Source organism: Thunnus thynnus, chromosome 9 (assembly GCF_963924715.1).
Source record: "Thunnus thynnus chromosome 9, fThuThy2.1, whole genome shotgun sequence".
Taxonomy (NCBI): Eukaryota; Metazoa; Chordata; class Actinopteri; order Scombriformes; family Scombridae; genus Thunnus; species Thunnus thynnus.
In genome coordinates this window covers 17,894,827-17,919,138 of record NC_089525.1, presented here as the reverse complement: position 1 = coordinate 17,919,138, position 24,312 = coordinate 17,894,827, and the positions used below count along the sequence as shown (strand labels likewise).

Sequence of the window (24,312 nt, the reverse complement as noted above, 5' to 3'; positions counted from 1 at the left end):
TTAGGCTAAATCAGCAAAAAGATTGCTCAGACAACAGGAAGCACTTTGAAGGTCATACTTTTAACTTTATTACTAACTCTGATGTCATGTTTGATAAATCATGTTTCACTTCCATGAGAGCTAAAAAAGAGACTATATTCCTTAAATAGTCAATTTTGCTGATTCAACATCTCACATTGTTTGCCAGAGGGAAGTTGATTTAAGGCACATCATGCATCTGTAATACAGAGACATGGAGGCAGGGAGAGACATAGAGACATTGTAAGTGTGTGAGAGAGCAAATGAGCAAGAGAGAGAGAGGAAGTTTGTCATTGCTAGAATCTATCACACCTCACCTCTTCAGCAATCGACTGATCAAACAGGACGGACATGTACAAGGTAAATTCAGTTTGAATGCCTATTCTCTCTTTTCTCTGTCCTCTCAATGTGGTTATGTTTATCGTTGGATTAAGGCAGGAAGTTGACTTAAACTACTTCATTCTAACGTTAAAAACTGAGCCAGCAGATCTTAGAGCCCTGGCTCGAACGACATGGGTGTCAAAATATGTAGTCTACTTTTAAAACATCATGAAGTGTAGCAGAACATTCTCATTTATCAGCAAGACAAATACATAAAGCAAAAACCTCAACATACTCCAGCCAGAGCAGCATTTTGAGATGAGATAACAGTATTGTGCTTCTTTGGTATAGTATATCTTAATCACGATGATAGAGCAGGACACACAGTCACGCTGAATGATGAGAGCCGGATAACATTTCTACTCCTCCTCCTCTCTTTCAGTAAGATGTTGGGTCCATCAAATCCAGTCCAGAAGAACTTCAGTGAAGAGGACAGCTCTGGATCTGATGCAGGGTCAGAAGTCGGTCTGGAGACAGACCGGTTCGGTTTCCTTCTGACAAATGGATCCACAGCTGGGTGAGCAGTTTCACATTTACTGTGCTGTTCTTGAGCTTAGTTAAATCAGACATTTTTCTGTTTTCAGAGGAGGATTTTTTATGTAGAAAGAGAAATGTATACTGAGGAGGTTGTTGAGATTACTCAGCTGTGTCTCATGGCAGACAAGACCCCAGAAAGCCCAGGACCCTTAAAATATATATATAGGTCCTGTACTGAAAAATGGAGAAATTCAAAATTGAATGCACAAAAAAGTCAACAACCAAAAATATTTGATTTCATTATTCATCAAAACAAAGACATTTTTACTACTTGGATGCTTCTTATCACAATGTACATTTAGCACTGATAAAAATCATTTTTAGACTTTTGTTATATGTTTGAATATGTATATTACTACTACTCCGATCTGAGTAGTAGTAATATACATAAAAGTTCATTTTAGTCATTACAGTGTAAATAATATGGTCCTCTATGTGGTATTGTCACTATTAATTGTGCTTTTAGAGCTTTCAGAAGACTTAAAATTCAGATATTTTCCAAATATATATATACATACATATATACATATACACACACACACACACATATACATATATATACATATATATGTATATGTATGTATATATATGTGTGTGTGTGTGTGTGTATATATATATACATACATAAAATTTGGAAAATATCTGAATTTTAAGTCTTCTGAAAGCTTCAGAAGACTTAAAATTCAGATATTATAGATAAATATATATATATATATATACACATATATACACACATACATATACATATATATATATACATACATATATATAATAGATATATATATAATAGATATATTGTCTGTCGTCTAATTTCTTCTCTGTACTGAAAAACTATCCCAGTAGCAGACTGCAGGTGGATTGAAAGTTTTTTAAGGGGATGTGGAGATATTAATGTAGAGATTTTCACAGAGCAAATTATTTTCTTCCAAATTTAGGCCAGGCAGCTCTAAAGACGTTGTAGATTTTAAGCCAACATTTTTTATGAGACAGAACAGCATCTGCATCCAAGAAAGCAAGCCAACTGGGCAAAGAACTACTCCAGTTAGTAAATGCAGTCAAAAGACAATTAGAAAACAGTCTTAATAGGAATGCTGCAGCTTCCAAACCTTTTATTTCGTGTAAATGTGCAAAATGGGCCAAAAAGAACAAAATGTATCTGAAAGAGTGAAAGAAAACCTTGTTTACACAGAAATACTGATTGAGTGGTAATATTTGTAGGGTAATCTACAAAACTGTATATTGCAGAGGCTTGACATCTGTGATTACTTTAAGTTATGTTTAAAAGAATTTATTTAAAAGCAGGACAGCCCTTAAACACAAGGCCAAGAAAGAGCAAACACAAGTCCACCATCACCAGACCTCGACCCAGGTGAACATTTGTGGATGCATTTGAAAAAGGAAGAGACAAACATGCTGACATTTAAAAATCTGTGAGATTCATGTCAGATTGAGTGCAAGCTGCAATCAGTTTTTTTTTTAAAAACTTTCATAAAATAATAATAAACTCTTTCAAACCTTTTCAACATCATTTGACCACAAATTTACCTTAGTTTTTCACTAACAATAAACCGGTAGACTGGACTGCAGATGAAATATTATAACTTCAGGATAAGAACAGCTGAACAAACTGTCGTCTTTACACTCTCCCCATTGATAACATCCTGACCTGTTGCTATGGAGACTTTACACCGCCACTGTGTGGTTTTCCTGTTTCCTGTCGTTTTTCGGAAGGCTGTTTTTCTATAATGACAACACACAAACGTGCATGCAGCAACTCTGCACACTGACTTAAAGCTCAGCACAGTTAAATTACATGGTCAACAGAAAACACACGTAAAAGGTTCTCTTTATTATAAGCACAATATTTTGGGTTTAAAATACTTACCTGTTGCTTTGTATGTTGTTTGGGGTCAGGAGTGTGGGTCCACCCCCTGAGCTGGTTAGACAGAGGGAGGCCAAGTGGATCAACATCATTGGCCAATGGGAGCGCATCTTGTCAAAGAAGACCAGTAAGGTGTGTCTCATTAAATCAGTTGTTCAACGTAGTGGAAATCAACTCCTACACAAAGGAGATAGTTCTGACTTTTTGACACAGTAGGAAAATCACAGGTGTGAGTAATTGTGAGAATTAATGATGGCTGCTTCAGTTTCGGGGTCCTGGTTTTGTGCATGCTGGCTCACTGTCACACCGACATGACTTACTGGGACACTTGAATAGAACAGAGCCACCGTTAATGTTATTAGTAACACCTGTGCTTTTCCTATTACAACAAGTCAAAATGTCTGCTGTGGAAAAGACAACAATGAAAATATAGATGGTCGTAGTCGTTTTCTTATGACTGCTCTGAGCTGATCCTGCATCTCTGTTGGCAACAGGTCAAAGTTCAGTGTCAGAAGGGCATCCCAGCCTCACTCAGAGCTAAGTGCTGGCCTCTGTTGTGTGGAGCTACTGACAGGATGAAACAGAATGAAAACCTCTACCAGGTAACTCTTGCTGTAGCAAATGCTTTTATATGTTCGATCAGTGTGTCAATGTATGTTCAATGTATCGTTTCAGCATCAGAACCCCAATGTATGAATGTAATGGTCATGCTGTAAAGGATGTATCCAGAACTGAAACCATTAGTTGATTTATTGATTGCCATAAAATTAATTTTTAAGTTATTTATCAACCAAAAATGGCAAATATTCTCTGGTTCCAGATTCTCACATGTGAGGATTTACTGCTATTCTTTTTTTTAAATCATTGCAAACTAAATATCTTTGGGTTTTGGACTGTCTGTACATCACTTGTGATGGGCAAGTAGCACTATTTTCGGACGACTTTTTATAGACTAAATGATAATTGATCAATCAAAAAAAAAAGAATTGACAACAGCTCAATCAACAATAAAAATAGTCATTAGTTGTATTAAAAGAGAAATTAGGCCCATCATGGTTCATTATATGAACTATTATAAATTACTTGTACAGTGAACATAATGAAAAGAAGCATTTTTTCATGACTAACCCTTTCAATAGTTGAGTGTTTGTAGCTGTTTCACTTAAAGTAACTTTTGTCTCCGTGCCAGTTTCTGGATTCACAACCTGCTCTGCAGAACTGGGTGGATGTGATCGAACGAGACCTAGACCGACAGTTCCCTTTTCATGAGATGTTCCTCTCCAAGGACGGACATGGGTAGGGCATCGTTTCTGCTCCTGTGTCTTTCCGTTGAGAACACAGAAAACAGATCTACAATCTCTTTAGTCGTCAGTATACCTCGGCTGCTACTACCCCCTCTTTACAGTTCTGCTTCCTTTGTATCATCTTGTTGCACAATAAAAAAAGTTGTTACTTTGTTATTCCGCAGGTGTTTTTTTATCTAAACAAAGTTTAAACTTGTGGTTTGCGTGACTGATAACTGTGGTGTATGTTTGCACAGGCAGCGTGGTTTGTTCCGGGTGTTGAAAGCCTACACTCAGTACCAACCGGAGGAGGGTTACTGCCAGGCACAGGGACCAGTGGCTGCAGTGCTGCTGATGAACATGCCTGCTGAGGTAGTAATCAATAACACAATTTACCCTTCTGTTGAATAAAGAAGCTGTAAACCCCCAAAAAGACTCAAAGCATCTTACTAATCTGGTGTTCGCTATTAATCTATAAACTGATCTGACAATATATAATGTATAAATGTATTGTGGCACCTGAAGTTCACCTGATGTCTTCTTATGTGGTCCCTCACCTCATGTGACCTTGTTAGGAGGCCTTCTGGTGTCTGGTGCAGATCAGTGAGCAGTACCTGCCCGGATATTACAGCCCTCTACTGGTGAGGACCCTCAGGTTCCCGTACATGTAAACATACACCTCATACAGTACCTGACACAGCTTCCTCTGACCTATTTACCCTGTCATACACAGATAACTTACACTTAGGCTAGTAAACTGAATTTAAAGGCTGTTTTTAGTTCATGTATTATTACATTAAGGCAGTGATGAATCTATTAAACTATGTAATACTAAGTAATACTTTAGTTTACATAATTGTCTAAGAAAGAACTGTGTAATTTGGTAGTTAAAGGGAAAATAGAGACAGTGCTCAATTACTGCACCTCAAAAGGTCAACTGAACATACAGAAATGTTAAATTTGTCTACAGACAACTATGCAGTTCAACACATATAATGAATACAGTTTCTAATAATAAGTTTATAATGAATGAATATTTGCTTGTGTTTAAATTAAGCTGTTGTCCCAAGAGCAAACCGATAATTCCTATAATTAGAACCAAATTACATTGTTAATTCAATGAAATGTTCAATGAAATACAGACCTATTGGATCTCTGTTGTTCTAAACTGTCTGAGCGTGTGTCGTGTAGGAGGGAGTCCTGTTTGATGCAGCCATGCTGAACTGGGTTTTGAAAAGAACGTGTCCAGCTGTACACAAACACCTGCAGCACCACGGAGTAGAGCCCCTCATGTTCGCCACTGACTGGCTGATGTGTCTGTTCACTCGTCACCTGCCCTTCAACACACTGCTCCGAGTCTGGGATCTCTTTTTCTGCTATGGTATGTCAAAAACAAATAAACTGCATCAGATTACTTCCTGGAAGGGAGGAAGCAAAACACGTTATATCTTTTATATAATTATCTGTATATCATACTGGTTTTATGTTGTTCCTGTATGTTTTGCTATAAAATTTAAGATAATGAATTTCAAGTAATGAAAAGGCCCAAAAGAAATTTAATCTCATTAGGATTTAATTTATGATGTTGTCTGTGGCCAAAAGTAAGAATATTTCTGTATTGCTTTATGTGTTCTATTGTGATTTATATTAACATTAGCTGATAAAACTTGAAGAACGTCACAGCAGTTCATTTACAGTGCTTTGTAGAATAATTATTTGTTCAGAAATTATCTACAATATGTAATGTGATTGACATGGTGCCTGTTGTGCCAACTGTGATTTCTAGCTACCATTTAGAAGCGTCTCCAACAGCTCTTACCCCTCTCTCTCTCTCTCTCTCTGTCCCCCTCCTCCTCTTCTCTTTGCGTTGCAGGGGTGCGGGTGCTGCTCCAGGTGGCGGTGGTGCTTGTCCGTCGGGTGCTGGGCCGGGCTGACCAGAGGAAGCAGTGCCAGGGCCAGATGGAGACTCTGGAGAGGCTGAGGGCCGTTAGGGAGCAGGTCCAAGAGGAAGACGACGCCTTCATAGCAGAGGTGAGAATGAAGCACAAGGCCGCCACTGTGAGAATCGGGTTTACTATGTGTGAGTTCATGCAACACAAACACAGTGTTCCTGACTAATGTTAGTGGAAATGGAGGAACTATCAGGAAACTGACTGCAAAAAACAAAAACTTTTCAAAAAGGTAGGAAAAAAATGTTTCACACTAGACAGCATGCTGCTAAAAACTACAGCTGCCATTTTTATCAAATAATCTTACTTACGTGTCAGTAATAAACAACTATGCTGTTGCCATGACATCCATATAACAAACAGCCAGTCATTATGTAGCTCTACACAACTGGTGTATGATTGCCTATGAATGATAAAGCATACAACAGAAAAAGAAGTTATACTATCCATTTTCTACATCTTGCGATGTATAAATAATTTGTCAGTCTTCCATCTCATGGATCACTTTCAAGATTTCAAGCTGATTATCTGCTTTTGTTATGCATAAACTCATGTTTTTCCTTTTTTGAGCTTACAGCAGTGCAAATAAGTCTTAAAGTATTGCATAAAAGTAAATAACTTCAGTTTGTATTATTTCCATACTGAGCTATTGATTTATTACATTTTTATGTGTTTAATGTGTAATACTACATAAATTATGAGGTAATACTCTTCAACTGTAAGACTGTTAATCATCTAAAATTCTGAAAATTACAGTAAAACAATAATGAGAACAGTGTTTTTAATTTTTTTTCTTCTCGTCTCAGGTGTGCTCGGTGACGCTGTCAGCCAGAGATCTGGAGAGGCAGACAGAGAAGACGTTACAACAGTGGAGAAAAGACAGACCCTCGTCCACCTTTGACCCCCGAGGTCGCTGCCAGGGATACCGGATGGCGTGGGAGAGGGCTCGACACAGCGAGGAGGAACGCGACAGGAAGGAGAGAGAGAAAGGCAACCTGTCTGCCCCTCTGGCTCGCTCGGCCTCCACCCTCTCGCTGTCTCCTTCGCTCCTTCACAAGAAGTGGAGGAAAGGGGGGAAGGGTAACGAATGGGCGGGGGGTGGTAAAGTTGTGAGGCATCTTTCAATGGGAGCAAAGGAGGACTGGGGAAGCTGGACTGACTTAAATTTTAAGAAGGTGCAGGGCGTTCAGGAGGAGGAGGACGTTGTTTCAGAGGAACATGAAAAACAGAGCGAGCCGGAACTGACGGGACAAACTGAACAGAAAGAACTGTTCGAGGTCCCCAAAAAGATGGAGGAAAGCCAAAACATACCAACACAACATGTAGAAGAGACAGAAAAAGAGCCTGTTAAACCACAGGATGAACAAATGGAAAAGGAGGAAAGCCAACAAAGGACGTTGCTATCTGAACAGACAGTAACCTCAGCAGAAGAAGACACAACCGTGGAGACAGAAACAACCCAAAGTCCAGCAGAAGCTCAGGTTGTTGAAAATGTTCCTCAGCCAGCTGAACAAACCTCTGAACATGTGGAGGAGCTGGACTCTAACATCCAATCACAAGTCCCGCATCAGGAAACTGAGGGCAAAGACACAAAGGAAGAGACGGAAGAACAGGTGACAGAAAGTGAACATACAGCTGCTGTGGAGGAAAATCAGACCGAGGTACAGAAAGATGCAGATGCAGATAGAGACAAAGAGGTGGAGGTGCAGGTGGAACTGAGGACAGAGGTTGATGTGAAACCCGAGGAGAGGACAGAAACTGAAAATGTGCAACAGACACAGGTGGACGCAGTCGCAGAAGTAAAAGTAGAGGCTGAGCTACAAACAAAACCAGAGACAACGGTGTTCTCAGAGGAAGACGGTGATGTCGAAGTTCATACTGTCACAAACCCAGATCAAACATTAGAGACAGAAACGCAACAGCAAGACACAGAGACAGACAAAAGCTCACAGGGTGGTGCATTTGAAGTTAAATACCACAGAAGTGAGTCATTAACAGAAATAGATATGAAAGAAGAGCCCCACACCCAAACGGAGACAGAAATTGATGTGGTGGCACAGCCTCAAGAGAAGGAAGACACACAGGACCAATTTGAGGCTGATATAGAGACAAATTCAGAACAACACGATACGCTTCCTCCCAGTGAGACGAATACAGAGAAAGAAACAATTACACCGCCTCCACCTGAATGCATCCATGATGAAGAAGACACCGACGTGGCAGCAGATACAGAGACTGAAGCAGAGATACCAGTTGCAGATGAGACAGTGACACTGACGAGTGAAGCAGTTGCTCAAAGTTCAGAGAAAGAAAGCGATACAACAGGATCTGAACCTGCGCAGGATAAAGAAGAAATTATTTTGACTGTACCATCAGAGGCACAGGTTGACAATGACACAAGTATTTGTGATCAAACACAAGTAGAAGAAATGCCAACAGAGACAAACGTGGAGACTTCAGACTCCACAGCACCTGCAGAGGAGGAGGAGACTTCAACACAGCCAGGCCTGAACCTCACCGCTGAGCCTGATGGGAAGGAGAGTTTAGTCCAAATAAGTGCTGTTGGGCAGCCTGCACCTGAACAACCAAAGAGCCAAGTCACGATGGGTCCTGTAGAGGAAGAGAAAAGTACAGATCTTCAAGAAGAAACAGCAGGAGAGGACTGTGTTTTCATTTCTTCTCCACCAACAGACGATCCACATACCGACAGCAACCCACAGGTCCAAAACAAAGATGACTCTCACCTTGCAAAAGACCAGACTGAGCCAAGTGACAGCGGTACGACACAAGTCTCTGGGCGTACCAGCAGCCACTCTTCTGGTGATTTCCGCATCCGCAAGTCGTCCAGCTCCCGTGGGTCCAGGTTAGCACGCAGGCTTTCTGAAGATCTCTTCACCTCCCCGCAGAAAACTAATCAATCTATCCCCAGTCAGCCAGACCAAGTCAAAAACACGGACTCTCCCAACCCAACCTCATCTGCCCCTGATGTGTCTTCAGAAGTGACTTCGCTGCCGTCCACAGAAGTGACTGAGGCAACTGCAGCGCAACAGGAAGCGGGGCAGCCAGATCCCCCGAAACGTTTTGGTCTCTTCCGCAGACTGAGAGGAGAGCAGCCCAAAAAAACCAAAGAAAAGGGGACACCCAAAATGCAAGTCCCCAAAATCTTGATTCAGGACTTCAGTGACCAAACGGAGACGGGGAAACCGGTCGAGGAAGAGGAGGAGAAGCTGACCTCCAGGGAGAGGAGGAGGAGGCGGAGGGAGCAAGAAAGGAGGGAGAAAGAGGAGGAGAGGTTGAGGAAGAAGAGAGAGAAAGAGCTGGAGAAGGAGAGGGAGAAAGAGAGGAAGAAACCGCAGACGAGGGGGAAAAGTTTCCAGGTGCAAAAAGAGAAAGGCGGCACTGATGCACCTCAGCCTGCAAACACTGGCTCAGAGACACTTAGACATTCTGCTTCTTATGCTGAATCTTACTTTTGACACACATATCTTTGTTATAGGTCAGGAAGGAAGAGGTTTGGAGCACACGGTCATAGTTTAAGCTTTTGATTAGGTGCTATTCTTCCTGATGTATGTATATTCCTTACTGTATGTCAAAATGTGTCAAAAAGTCACTGCACCTTATTAAAAGCTTTTATTATAACCGTGCGCTCAAGACCTCGTCCCTCCAGAACCCATCTGTCATATCTGAGCAGAGATTCTCTCAGCCTAAATCTTTGTTATACTTGAACCTTTTGACATGTAAATAAAAAAACTAAATGATGTTTACATATTTTGAAAAATATGTTTGTTTTATTTCAAGGAACTTTTTTTTTTCGTTGCATCTTGATCACAAACTGAAGACTCAGAACAAAAACAAACAGAAAGCGCTTCAAGTCCAGTTTCACATAATCCCAACATTCACATTATAGTCCAATAAAAAGTTGGAGTACAGTAGCAGTGGCAATCCTGTTCTGTACTGTAGACCGTGTTACTCAGGTTAAAAAAAAAAAAAAAAAAAAATCCACAGTACAAGCCGATAAGTGAGGTTTGAAAATGAGGGTTTAAGGTGTTGGTTTCTGTTTTCAAATACTCCAGGTAGTACGGTGTCAAAGTTTTCACAAGTGCACACACGCATGCGCCCACTTTCAGGTGAGTCCGTCTCTCTCCTGTCATCCATCAGTCCTCTGTCACTCTACTGGCGAGTCATCCTCACTGTCACTGGCGAGCACTTCCTGGGTCGTTAGCGGCTGAGTGGTCATCTGAGAAGACGGGGGAAGCACCGATCCGAAGAACAAGGAACAGAACTGCGAAAAGGACAAAAAAATATTATAAGAATATTGGGCCTTGCTTTTGTGTGTATCAGGATGTGGTTCAGATAATAACTTTTGTAATTCATTGTTATGATGGTTTGAGTAAAGGTTGGGAGTTTCATGCTTGTTTTATGTAGTTGCAATCTTTCGTAATTGTGGTATTTTGCCATTTGTTATTCTGCCAAATAAATACCACAATGACACATGCAGTTAGACGGTTGTTCATCTTGTAACCCATTTTCAGGTTCATGTTTTTCTTCCAGCTTTTTATATGTTTTGCCTGAACCTTTTAATTGAGTCCTTTCTAAGTATAAAAAATAAAAATATATAATTTGATCTTTGTTTTTAGGTAACCCCCCCCGTACTGTGTGACTTCCTGCGAAAGCTTAATCAGACCTTCTTGTACGGCGGTTTGTCAGTATCAGATGTTTCATCTTCCTCCTCCTCTTCACTGTGTAGCCTCGTCCTATGGTTGGCTGCAGCAGGCTGTTTTAAACATGTGGAATCAGCTAACGGGGGTGTGGGTGGACCAGAAGCAGAGGGGCCTGGCGCAATGCTGGTATCCATGGCGATGAGGTAGGAGTCTATGTCGTCATTCATGAAGTCATCAGGAGGGGGCGGCGGCAGTGTGCTTACACTGAGGAGTGGAAATTAGAAATATGACATGAATGAGGAAGAGGAATGTCTCTTCCTGGCAGTATGATACTGAAAATGCCAAATAAAGAGAAGTTACTCTGTTAATCTGAGTGGCTTTTTTACTCCTGATATCAAGCAGGGAATCTTCACCATTTATCCTTTTATTATATGAAGAAGCAATTGGTTTTAATTCTCTAAGTATCATCCCTTTTTTATAGAGTGGCCCAGCTGACATGGTGAATAGACACAGATGATCGATGGTTTGAAAGAGGTGTAGTTCTGACTGCAGACTGTGGGAGTGCAGACTTGAACATTCAGCGTCATGCATTCTTGATATGTGGGGTATTTTGGCAATGTTGAAAATCCAGCCCCACCGATATCCAATGTGTCACACATACTGCACTCTAGGATTTCTTTCTATTATACATTTTCGAGGGCCACAAAGCCACTGTCAATGTTGGTAATCATTTTCATTTTTATTCATCACTGCAACAGTTTAACAAATAGTTAGAATCTCCAGAGTAGACAACTGCTTCCCTACTGAAAAGATGCTCAACATGGCAGCTTCTGAACAGCTGTCTTCAATGTTGTTCTTGTCCACCAGGGGGCGCAGTATCTCTACAAGATAAACACTGAGAATTTCCTGCCTGATGCTGAGCTGAAGAGGCCATTTGGATAGTTTTATTTGGTTCTACTGCTGGCATTTTCTAAGACTCATTGACAACTTGTACGCAGAATGTTTTTCCACACCATTCAGTCTTATTTGTTTTGTTACCTTTTAGTGCTGTTTTTACGGAGGTTGGCATCTTCAGAAAGCGTTGCCAGCACAAAGTTCCCCTCCAGGACACTGTCTGTTACTGAAAGCACCACAGGGCTGACATACACACAAAATGTATATGTCAATACACGGCGGTGAAACAAGTGATCAATTATCATCAGCTGTAAGTGAATTTGCTCACCTGCCTGGCTCATCAAAGTATATAGAAATAGGGAGACCTGTAGACTCTGCAAACACTAACAAACCCTGCAGGAGAGATGATAATTAATCACTTCGCAAGCCTGATGAGTAAATCAATGCAAGAAAAAAAAAAAGATCAACCACAGCACATGTTTAACTGCCCTCATAGGACTTCTCTGGTCAATTCTCCAACCTACAACCTCTTCACTAATCCTCCTCCCCCCTTTGTCCTCTGTCTCACCCGTAGCTCCTTCAGACAGAAGGTGATGCTGTTGTGAGCTTTGACGGCAAAATGGTCAAACTCGTCAGAGGCCAGACACAGTTCTGTCATCATGCCCTTAGACTGCTCTGAGAGAGAGAGACAAGAAAAGAAAATGAATGAAAATCAAAAGTCATCTGAGGACAAAAAAGTTTCAAACGTGGAACAAAAATACTGTTTTTTTTTTCTTCACTGATCACTTACAAAGACACATTTTCTATTAACTTGGAGAATAAGGATACATTGACTAACGACAGCCAAGACTGCACAGTACAAATCTGTTGTTCTGCCGTAAACCACAAGGGAACTGCAGGGATCATGTTCATCTTTTCTTTTTTATGTAATATTTATTAATGTCAATAACAGCAATTGACTCACAGTTGAGGAATTAGTAAATATAGTTAAAACCACTCAGGCACTGTCTATTTTTTTCTTATATTTTATAATAATTTTGGTTTACTGGTCCTTGCTGATGTTTTTGATTCTAAATTTCTTAAGATTTGAAAGAAATAATAATAATTTAAAGAATTTCAATAACTATGTTGGCTTATTTGTAAATACAGACATGGTGAGCTGAGCAGAGTCACCTGCTTCTTCCTCCACATGGTTCCTGACCCACATCCGTTCGTCGTTCACTGACATGGTCACTTCTTCCAGAGATGGCGGGAAATGCACGACTGTGTCCACCAGCAGCCTGAGAGGGAAGGGAAGACAAAAAGTGAGTGAGTTAGCAGCTAGAAAATGTCCATTTTGTAAAAGATTTCACCTTATTTGCTAAATTTTATTGATTTATTCATGTAATTAACCAGCTGTAGTCTGAAAAAATATATCTGTTTCCACCTTAAGAATCAATTTTCTTCCAGTGCCGATTACAAGGAAATTGGAAAACCAAATGCAAATATTACAGAGATGATGTCAGAGGGTCCACGACAGAAGGAAAAGGCAGATGTCAGTACTTTCTTATTTTTATAGAAAAGAAAATAGAAAGATTTAACAGACCTGGGCTGGGCTCTGAATATGTTGGCACAGCTGTCTTTATCAAACACTGCCTGTAAGCTTTCACTGTCCTGGAAAGACAGGTTATGTGTCTTCAGGAGGCCTAAAGAGTAAACATGACACACAAACATGTAGATTATAATGCAATTAATGCCTGACGTGCTAAAATGAATTAAAAAACCTGTCAAGTGTAAAGTGAGATGTAACCCTTTTGAAATCATTCCTGTCAACAGATGCTGAGGAAGTGACGCAGTGATACCATGTTTGCAGTGCAGGGTGAAGGTCAGACGGTCCTTCTGCTCGTCCAGCACGATGTGACACTTTTCCACCGTCTTCTCCAGAGTCGCCAGTGACCTGAACACTGCCTGTACACTCTGACTCACACACAGAGGAACATATGAAGAGAATGAAAGAATATATACACAAGGAAATGACTATTAATATGTTAATATAGACTGCAATTATCTGATAACCCAATAAAGATCATTTTAAGTCACATTTGAGGACATTTTAGACACTCTTAACCGTGAAACTATACATTTCCACTTGCATTACGTTTTTTTTTTATATGGCAGCAAAACTCCTTTTTGACACAAGCTCTACCCTGTGAAATTACTGCCATGTATGACTGTTAAAACAAGGAAGCATTGAGGTTTTGCAAATTTCACACCATGTGAACCACAAGGTTGTACCATGACAGGAAAAGATAGCATCTGAAATTGAGTTTAGAAAGTTTGATGTTCATTTAGTAATCGGCCTCGGCTTTGAAATTATGTAAAAGGTAAATGAAGAGAAGAATTTTAAAAGAAACTGTATTACATACTGCAGATCAGTGAATCCCAACCAGTGGTACTTGTAGCCGAGGTGGTACCTCTACAGTTGCAAGAGGGTTCATGGAAAGATTGTGAAGTAACTATGGCTATTTGAAAAAAGCTGATATTTGATGTTGCTGATCTTTAGTATATTCATTGTCACAATGAGCAGCTACATTACATCACTTGCACCGGGCGTGCCTCCCATCACCCATTATTCTTTTGTAATTAATATGACGTGCTGCAATTGAGTCAGAGAAGTTGAAACAGAGAGCAAGAAGTAATGGAAGAATGGTTAAAACATCCAGCTTCTGCCTCTCCATGAGGTAGCAGGAATGCAAACTTGATCAAACCAACTGAGAAAATATAAGAAAAGAGACTCCATATTCCCAATTCCTGGATCTTTCTGTATTGAATTAAAAAAATATCGATTTGTGTGTAAATAATGGTGTTAAGAGTTTGAAAGAACACCTTTGGAAAGATCAGGTGTTGTTGATAAAGCTTGCACTCATCTGACAGGGATTTGGAATACATCAGACAAAAAAAAGTAACACTGTCCATGTAAATGTTGTGAATGAGAGATAAACTGGATACACCATAAGAATGATTATTGCTCATCTCTTTCTCTTAACACACCCTTATTGCTATCTTGCAGCGGAAGGAGTGCCCACTGGGGATGGTATACCTGCACAGAAAATGGGAGGGGGAAGTTAGATCCTAGAAATGACAGACAAAAAAAGTGATGTTCACTGGCTCATACTCTCTCTATCACACACTGCACCTGCTGAAGAAGAGTGGTGCGAACAGGAAGCAAGCATATGCCGACCGAGAGGAGTTCACAGACCGCAGGGCCAGCTGCGAGAGAGAGAGAGAGAGAGAGAGAAAATTACCCAAATCAGTCATATAGTGCGCACAAACAGGAAGCAACAAGACAGCACGTATGGCAGGAAGAAGTGCGGGAGGGTGTATAAAACCTTATCAGAGACGCTCACCCCATCATCCTGAGGCTCCACATAGAGTTCATCACCGATCCTGGACAGGGAGTGGATGGCTTTGGCCAGCACTGGACGGTAGACAGACACACACACACACACGCACACACACAACATAATTACTATCAACAGCTAATTCATATCTTATACTGATGTTATAGATAAAGACAGTGCTGAAAAGACAAGAGATGTTTGCTACCTTTCACGTTTCCACCCGTCACGACGCAGTCCATCACTGCAAAACTAACCAACAGTTGCTACTTTTCCGTTAAGTTAGCAAACAACGGCTAAAAGTTAGCAGAAACTAGTGAACCGCGGGAGTTTTAACAGTTGGTACACCGAGCAGAAATCCTCCTCGTGCCGAAAACATGCTCCCTCTATAAATATATCTATTTATTTTAAAGATTTATTTTCGATAGCGACTCCACTAAGCGGTATCTTGCGCTGATCTTGGCGTTGTTGTTTACGCATGTGTTTACGCCGCCATAACCCGCTTCCGCACTGTGGACCAATCAGACCGTCAGGAACTCTAGAGGGGCGTGTTTTTACTACACGCATGTGCAGTGCGCTTCTGAGTTAAAACCTCGCAAAGAATTGGCTGCAGTATTGTTGAGTGTTTAATTTATTTTACAGCTAGCTGCATGTTAATCGAGGACAAACTGTGGTGAGATATTAACAATAGGCTTCATTCCAAAGATATTAATGTGAAACATTTTACACTTGAATTTATTCCGCATGGGATTGTGGAGGACTAAGATATTTAATTATCAGAATCAGAGTTATCTTTAGTGGCCAAGTATGTTTATGCATACAAGGAATTTGACTCCAGTCTAGTGACTCTCAATGTACTTACACACACCAATCTTCAGCGATAAGGACAAAGAACAACTATATACAGGAAACGGTTTCTGTGAACTGTAAACAGGATACAAATAGTACAAAGAAGTGAAGAGTGATGACATAAATATTAAACGGTAAAAAAAAGACATGTTACTTTATATTATAGTTAAAGACCCCCTCTACTCAAAATGTGTTTTTCTTCTTTCTCCTTCAGTTGGATGTTTGAGTTTCACTGTGCAGAATGATGTATGTGCAGAGTTTTTATCTACTGAAAGTGACAAGTTTCTGTGTGTTAAAGGGTTGTACCCTACGAGCATGATTTGTAACATCACAACTATTTTGGAATCTGATCTTCATCCAATATTCGACTCACACAAGAGTGATGTTGAAACTTGAAGCCTCCAGTGCACAAACACTGAGAATGGACTTTACAGTGAAGTAGGACACATCTTGTGTCCAACAGGACAACTTTTAAAATGAAAAATATTTACATTTTCATAGATTCTGGATTTTTAATAAAGGAGAAAGAGGAGATTAAGAATTAAGATGAATTAAGAAGTAATTTTAAGAATTTCTAACTAGGTAATTGAACTTTTTTTTAACCATATCAGGCACAAATTATTAGAGTATATACATCTTGAAACATTTTTAATAATACAAATTACAATAATGGACATTTACTTAGTACTTAATACTTAAGTTTATACCACTTACTCCACGAGCTAAATGGGGGGGGGGGGGGGTTCAACTGTTTGAATAACACATTTAAATCCTTTAGTTAGATTGTGCTCGGGACTTTGAATGATGAAAAGCCTCATTTTGTATGCTGAACATTGTACAAGACAGTGGTAGGTTATATAATACCTCTAGTTGGTGGTATACCATCAACAAATATCAATAAAAATATGAATGAAAAAATTATATTTTCAGGAAAAAGTAGTATTCAACAGATTACTTTCCAGTATTGTATCATGTTGGGTGATTTTGTGTTGTGTTACCACACTGAAGCTAAAATAAAATCTCTCATATTTTATTCCTCCCACAACAGTAAAAACTTTTGACAGTTTTATCTAACCAAAAAAGACAGTAGTGCTCTTTTATCTAATATAAAATGTGTTACTCCAAAGGTCATTGCAGGCATCTTCTTATTTCTTCATTCTTGAAACACATAAATAGCAGCTGCTCTCAAAAATACCCTGTAATTACTACTCAAGGGTTACAGTGGGAAGAAAGAGGGTGTGTGTGCACATATGTGAGCGAGGGAGCCAGGCAGACAAATAGCAAGGAAGGCAGGGCAAATAGAAAGATGGGCAGGGAGACACAGAGCGAGAGTCACTGTCAGTACACAATTATCTTACCTCACTGGTCTTTCTCGTTGGTCTGCTTCAGTGTGTAAGATATGAGGAACGCTGCTGCTGCTGCACTCCGTCTCTCCTCCTGTCACTGCTGATAGAAATGCCTGTTGGAGAAGAGGTGTGACTAAAACAGCTTTTGTGAACAGAAACTATGGACGTCTGGTGAAAGACAGAGACACAGTAAGAGAGAGAGATTTCTGCTGCAACAACTGAGGATCATGAAAGAGTGGAAGCAGTATGGTGGCAAGGCATCTGTGAGGAGAAGCAACTTAAACTGAAAAAAAAGTGGAATTACTATCGTAGCTGAGGAAGGCGAACTTTAAAATGGATCTGCCTTGATATTCGAGGTGAGAAACTGTTATGGAGATCATGGAAAAAGACTGGAACATGACAAAAGAGGAAAACAACCATCACAGGAGTCTATTTAGCAACACAAGTTGGACAAAGGGGTGACGTGATTCACACACAGCTCGTTTCTGCTGTCACATCACGTAGGACTGTGTAGAATGTTTTATCCTTTACATTGACCGTGAAGTGCTTTTCTGTGACTTCTGCATTTGATACGCAGCAGTTCTGTTCCTCGATGTCTCAGTCACACAATCCGAAAGACAATCAGGCCTTGCTGCAGTCCATGCTGCAGAGACTGAAGCTCCAGCCAGGAAGAGAGAGCCAGGCATGCCTGCACACACCTGTACCTGTCACATCTGCTCCCACACTGGGGAAAAATGGAGAGAGAGGAGCCGCCAACTTCCAGAAAGTAAATAACAGTCCTATAAATGTGTTCGGTGCAAATGGTATCCCCACAAAAAGCTTTGGGATCTCTGCTGCGGACAGTAATTTTGGCTTCAAAGACAGGGAAAGACAACAGCCAGGTCACAGCTGTGAACTGGACAGTGGTCTTGTTTCCTTCCCCTCCCACAAAGACAACACTGACAAGGGTGAGAACAGGGTGTTCGGACAGGCCACATTGCCTGGGATCACCCACACAGGAACAGGGCAGTTGTTTCCTGCCAAATCACTTAAGGATGCTGATATCACTTCCTTTGAGAGGACCGATGGTGAGATACAAGGGGAAACGGGGAGTTTTGGCAGCATAGCTGGTAATAAAGATGCTGTCACAACCACAGGACAGAATCAGGAGCAGGGGTTTACACCCAGAGTCTATTTGTGGTCCTTGAAGGGTGCAGATCTTAACACAGGAGGTCAAGAGAATAAAGTGTTGCATGTGGGAAATGGAGGAATTGGAGCTTCGGCACAAAGTAAAGACACGCAGATTGTCCAGACGACAACAGCCAACAGCTCGTCCAGAAGAAAACAGCGATCATCTGACAATAAAACAAGGAGATGGACTCAGAAGATCAAGGAGAGATGGAGAGAGAGGCCGGGGAGTTTTGGCAAAAGAGGAAAAGAGGAGGGAGTGCAAGGAATTGAAGTGAGTTGTATGTTTCGATTTGATTTGTCAGAATTAGAAAATAAAACATCTTGATGTTAAGTTGCAACTTGAGAAGATTTAATATTTTTTGTGCTTCACAGAGTTCACCTCAGACATCAGAAAATCTGATCAATACATCAAATAAGGACGGAGAAAGTATCTTCCCTTCACTGGACAGCAGTGCGACCAGTGAAACTCCTCCTGCACACTCAGAGGAACAGACCAGTGATGGGCATATCAGGTAATCAACCAACAACTATCTTAAAAATGTATTTAAAAAAAAACAAAAAAAAAACTAGAAGTGTAGTCAGCATGACACAAGCTAAAACTTCTCACACTCAGGTTTCGTTCATTCGTCTCTGAGCCCTAAAGCGACACAAGTGAGATATGTATGTGAGGTGTTTCTGAGACGTTTCCAACCATAGTGGTATCAGATAAGCGATATTTATTCCATCTGATGCGTCTCTTTCTGATCTGATATGCTAAACACACCCGTCACTAACATCATCTGCCAGCAGCCATCTTCAGTCACACTTCTGTATTCAGATAAGTCTCGTGAGATTCTCAAAACATGAGTTTTCATGAAAACATCACCAAAGAGACCAGTGTTGGAAGATGTACTCAGACCCTTTACCTAACTAAAAGTAGTGGTAATACAAAATCTTACTTGAGTTGAAGTACAGACATACTATCAGCAAATAACTTGAAGCATCAAAATCATTTATTATGCTCTCTGAGGAGCCCTTGTCAATGTTTTATTACTGATTTACTGATGCACATAAAGTTCAGGAAGTAGTTTAATGCTGGTTGTCGTGGAAGTCATTTCAGCTATGTCATATACAACAGGGAAGTTTAATCTACTGTATAACACTGCATCTCATTAAATGCTTATTATAGTCTGCAAAATAACTACTAACAATCACTGTCAAATAATGGAGTAAATGTGTCTCACTAAAATCAGTGAAATAGAAGTATGAAAATGGACACAAAACACAATTATGGTGAAAAAAAGGACTTGAATAAATATGTTCAACATTTGAAAGAAACACATGCTCTTCCCCTCGAAGTTAAAGGATCAGACTTTATATATATATATTTTTTAATCATCAGTTAATCCCATTAAAAGACCAAAACCAACAATGCCTTAGTCCATCTCTCAATACTTTCTGACTTTCCTATCTTGTCTGTGTCCCTCAACTCCCAGCAGCCCATTTGTTCCGAATGAAGATGTAAATCTTTAAAAATGAGTCACAAATATATAGTTTCATTTCTAAAATGGGCTCATTAATCTCCCAAAACAGCTGGGCAACTGTTGTTTTTGGCAACAGGAGTAAATAGTGTTGGGGTTTTTGTTGGGGACTATTTTCTACTGTGGATTAATACACATTTCCTTCAGTAAAATGTTGCAGTGCCTATATTTGTGGTAAACATGTCACCCAGTGCTTAATTTGCATTTTTAATAATTTTGACAACAATGGAGCTCTATGGCATTGAGGAATAAGATACATCAGACACAGGATCATTATTGGTTTTGGTCTTTTCATGGTTTTCTTTTCATGTTGGCAGTAACAGAATATCAACAGGCTTGATCTTTGAGTTCCTCATATCAAGAGTGTGGAAGGTGTCGCATGTGGTTTAGATTGTAAAGGCAAATTTGTGATGTATTATTCTTCCTAATCTTGAGGCTGAGGTGATTGCATGTACTGCATTGAGTTTACAGACATTTTTTCTCTTGTTTCAGATCTAGCAGTGACTTCGATTTTGGCCTCGGCTCATTTAGCTTACTGGAGGAGATCGTCACAGGTCAAGAGTGGGCTAAGTTCCTAAACCCTGCCGTCTCAGCCCCCTCAGCCAATCAGAGACCATCCGAAGAGCCACCAAGCCAACTCAAAATCACACCAAATCCTTATGATAGTGGTCAATCGTCTCTGATTTTGAGCCAACAAGGAGATGGGAACAACCAGTGGAGCTTCAGGGGAAGCAAGTCATCACCAGTTTCAGATTTCAGCATGACACAAATATCTCCTCATGCTTTCCTGCCAGTGCAGAATGTTCGCAATGGGGCTGATCAATCAGAACCAATGGAACATGGTCTTACTCAATCAAATATGCAACCAAGACCTCCTTCCTTTGTAGAGGTTAGATATCACTTCATTTATTTTTTTCCTCTTCTCCAAATTTACAATAATATCAACATGAAAACCTAAAAGCACTTATAAGCACTTTCCTAGATTCTACTTTGTGATATGATGTTTTAACTTCACTTGTGATCATTGTGTTGATCACCCTGTAATCTGTTTCTGTTTGCAGCCTGCAGATACTCTGGACAACCCAGCGCTGAGGAGCAGAGTCCACCTCAACAGGAAGAGACAGCATCGATCAGCTGAGGGGACAGGTGACGTAAAAGCATCAGAACAACTAAATTCTTGCCATTTGTGGAGATTTCAGGCATCACAGGCGGCCAAATATGTACTTTAGAAATAGAAAACTCAATTCTCTCTCTTCTCTCTCTCACAGAGGCGTCCATATCTTCACTGAGCGTACCAAGCAGCCATGTGATGGACGAGACAGGAGTGTCATATCATGATAACGTCATGTCTCCTCCATCTCACTCTCCATCTTCTTTCACTCCTTGCGGTCCTGCACCTCAAGGTGTCCTCAAACAATCCATATCCCGGGATTCAGTGTCCTCAATGGAAACGCTGACAAAAAGGGTAAAGATACTGTTTCTCACAGTGCCTCCTTGTGGTTTGAAATTGAAAAATGTCATCTACAGTATGTTGTAGCTAGATGAGCTTAAAGTGGGTGTAAATGGTGCACAATAAAAGTTTTGTCCCAAAATGAAATTACTTAAACAAAGTGGCTTTTGTCTTTTACAGTGGCTGCTAACAGGAAACTTATTATGGAAAAACAGTTAAAGTTCTGTCCATTTTTACACGTTTGTCCACACAATAACATGTGTTCATAGGTTAAATTGTCTGTTTTTGAAATATTGGTAACACTTCATTTTATGGCTGTAATTCCTGAATAGTTTCCTAATAATTTCCAAGAAATTTTCTGAAAAGAACTTCACAATTTGGTTCTTATTGTAAGAAAAATAGGAATGTCTTTGAAAGAATCACTTCATTTAAACCCATGTAAATATTCAGTTATGATTCATTTATTGTTAGAAACATTGTTTTTCTGATATACTACATTGAATTTACTGTTTGCCTGTAGATAAATCTGATTATGCAGGAGACTAAAACTGAAAAGATTAAATGTAATTAATTGAAAATGTACCAATTGAACACTGTCTCAGTTTTCCTTGTAATTTGTAACTTTTAAAATTAAATGTTACTGAAATATTGAGTGACTAATCTTACATAAACCAAATATAAGATTTTAGAATGATGAAACTCAACTTAACAGTTTTATAACTACTTTTTCTGTCCCTCTTTTTTTTACTCCATTCATCCTTCTCTGGATCAGAGGCGAGTTGAGGAGAACCGGCGGGTTCATTTTTCAGAGCAGGTGGTTGCCATAGCGCCGGCCGAACTGGATATGGATGCTACAGACTCAGAGGATGATTTGGGGGCGGAGGAGGACTCTGTCATAGAGCAGGAGTTTGAGGTGGAGCAGGCAGCAATAGAGGAGGAGGTGCCACCTGCACGCCGGCCTGTTCTCCCTGCCTGGATACTGGCTCTGAAGAGGATGAACACAGGGAGGAAGCACAGATAGTGACTGTAAAAACTGCCAAGACGTTTGCCAAACATCCTTTAAGACTCTTCAAATAACGTACATGTGAATGAGGTGAAACATTGAAAATATGCAATATTGACTGTTTTTTACATTTTTTACTTCACTTGTTTTGGCAGATATATAATTAAAAAATATTTTTAGATGTTAAGATGAGTGTGTTGCTGTGCACACAGAAAGTGTGTGTGCTGACAGGATTTCTATTGCGGGACTTTCTGCTCCTCATCACTCTCCAGGCCACCACCACCTCTTGATCGAGTGTTGAGAGTATTTCAAGCTTTTACACTGCTTGCGTACTTCAGCAGCAGTTGTTTAAGTTGCTGTCAGACTTTCCAAGCTACTCCAGAGGCTGAATGTACACAAAGACTATGATGTTTAAGCAAAAACTGTCAGTTTTAATGTATGTGGACTTTTTCTACCCTGAAAAGTTCTTTTTTGTCCGTGTCCTCCACTCTGTCTGTATGTCTAGATTGGATAATATGCTGCTGGTGTCACATCAGCTGAATCAGTGTTTAGTCTAGCATTTGGAATGAGTATCTTTTACAGCAGTGCATTGTCACCCTCCTCCTCCCCCCCACTTCAATTTCACACTGGAAAACACCAAACCAGCACCACTCTCTCCATATCCTGTGTCTCTTCTTAATGGTTCCCTGTCTGACCATTCTGGGAATAAACGTCAGAGGAGGAAAGAGATGTCAGGTGCTGACTGCCGGTGGTTTTTGATTGTGTGCTGCGCAGCCTCTGAGCTGCTTTAAACATGTTAAGAAGCCATTTGCTTGCTGGAGATGGAGAGGAGCCTGCAAGTACTGAGTTTCTTAATTGAAAGTACTTTTTTACTCTGAGAATCATTATTGTTATCATCATCATCATCATCATCATCGGGGCTCTTGTCAGTCGTCACTTATGGGGAAGCGCACTCTAACATGTGATATTATCAGCCTCTCTGGGCCTGTAGCTGCAGTGATGCTTCTGTGCTTGTGTAGCAGCACAGGAGGCAGTGGATCTACAAGGTTCAGACAAACATTAAAAGAAAAGTTCGACATGTTTGGGAAATGTGCTTATTCTCCTTCTTGCGGAGAGTTAGATGAGAAGATTGATAACCACTCTCATGTTGAGTGGTGGTAATCTTCTCATTTAACTCTGAATGCAAATTAAAGTTCCACCCAAAATGTTGAACTATTCCTTTACAGTTATCATCCTACCATCTTGTTATCCTGAACAAGAAAATATTGTCTACATTGTTCCCTCTAGATGAAAAACTAGATAACATATGAAAAAAATCCTGCTACCTCATTATCCAAGTAAACTATATATACATAAAGTGACATAATCTGCTATATTATAGTCATATACTGCATATATATTCATTTCTTTACAGTTTCAAATCTCTGTGCATCCACACACACACATACACACACATATCCATTTTTGTTTGGCTTTTGAATGCCGTATAGTAGACTGAAGAGAGGCAGAGGTGGCATTCAGACAGTTGGGAGTACTTTATGGCACTGTGCGATATCATATTCAGCCATTTCCATTACATGCATTATATTGATTTGTGTAATTAAATTTATACATCAAACTTTGTGGCTAACTGCTGTCAATTCCTCTGTGGCCTCTCTTATCATCTCTCGTAAATCACTGTCAGAGCCATTAGGATGCTCTTTAGCTGATCTATTTGCGTCCTGGTCAGACTTTAAACGATGGATGGCAGATATGTGTGGCAGAGAGAGCAAAAAAGACAGAGAGTTACATACATATCTGGGCTGAAACTGTGTGCGTGTGACTGAAGCAGAGAAATAAACAGCACAACAATGATAATGTCATTTTGGACCGTCAGCACAAAACGGAGAAACTACATTAGTCCATTAGTCTGCACAGTCTCCTGTGCGTCATCAACCAGAAGTGGACTAATAATGGCCCATTTGTAAACCTCAAGCCACACACATTTATCCC

General features: G+C 40.2%; 3 protein-coding genes across 5 annotated transcripts; 2 read left to right on the top strand and 1 right to left on the bottom strand.

Annotated features, from left to right (window-relative positions):
• Positions 1–25: 25 nt before the first annotated feature.
• On the top strand, positions 26–9,818 carry tbc1d10c (TBC1 domain family, member 10C). Its single transcript, XM_067599372.1, has 10 exons — positions 26–378; positions 782–916; positions 2,851–2,950; positions 3,313–3,420; positions 4,008–4,114; positions 4,359–4,473; positions 4,677–4,742; positions 5,293–5,482; positions 5,975–6,132; positions 6,857–9,818. Exons 2-10 carry the CDS (start codon positions 786–788, stop codon positions 9,524–9,526), a joined length of 3,645 nt encoding a protein of 1,214 aa, XP_067455473.1. The 5' UTR covers positions 26–378; positions 782–785; the 3' UTR covers positions 9,527–9,818.
• rad9a (RAD9 checkpoint clamp component A) lies at positions 9,809–15,454 on the bottom strand. Its single transcript, XM_067599378.1, has 12 exons — positions 15,191–15,454; positions 14,992–15,062; positions 14,781–14,854; positions 14,636–14,684; positions 13,447–13,561; positions 13,191–13,290; positions 12,779–12,885; positions 12,174–12,280; positions 11,934–11,998; positions 11,750–11,848; positions 10,735–10,975; positions 9,809–10,332 (listed from the first exon to the last, which is right to left on the bottom strand). The coding sequence occupies exons 1-12, from the start codon at positions 15,222–15,224 to the stop codon at positions 10,216–10,218; spliced, it is 1,179 nt and encodes a 392-aa protein (XP_067455479.1). The 5' UTR covers positions 15,225–15,454; the 3' UTR covers positions 9,809–10,215.
• On the top strand, positions 14,937–23,938 carry zgc:113229 (uncharacterized protein LOC550612 homolog). Of its 3 annotated transcripts, XR_010929645.1 has the most exons (8): positions 14,937–15,069; positions 17,221–18,618; positions 18,720–18,859; positions 20,360–20,756; positions 20,929–21,013; positions 21,136–21,332; positions 22,090–23,071; positions 23,269–23,938. XR_010929645.1 is itself a non-coding variant. In XM_067599373.1 (7 exons), the coding sequence occupies exons 2-7, from the start codon at positions 17,770–17,772 to the stop codon at positions 22,336–22,338; spliced, it is 1,917 nt and encodes a 638-aa protein (XP_067455474.1). In that variant the 5' UTR covers positions 14,937–15,069; positions 17,221–17,769; the 3' UTR covers positions 22,339–23,938. The 3 variants fall into 3 exon arrangements, 2 of the variants coding, with proteins under 2 accessions (XP_067455474.1, XP_067455476.1); XM_067599373.1 differs by having other exon boundaries at positions 22,090–23,938; XM_067599375.1 differs by lacking the exon at positions 14,937–15,069 and adding an exon at positions 15,569–15,655 and having other exon boundaries at positions 22,090–23,938.
• Positions 23,939–24,312: the final 374 nt, after the last annotated feature.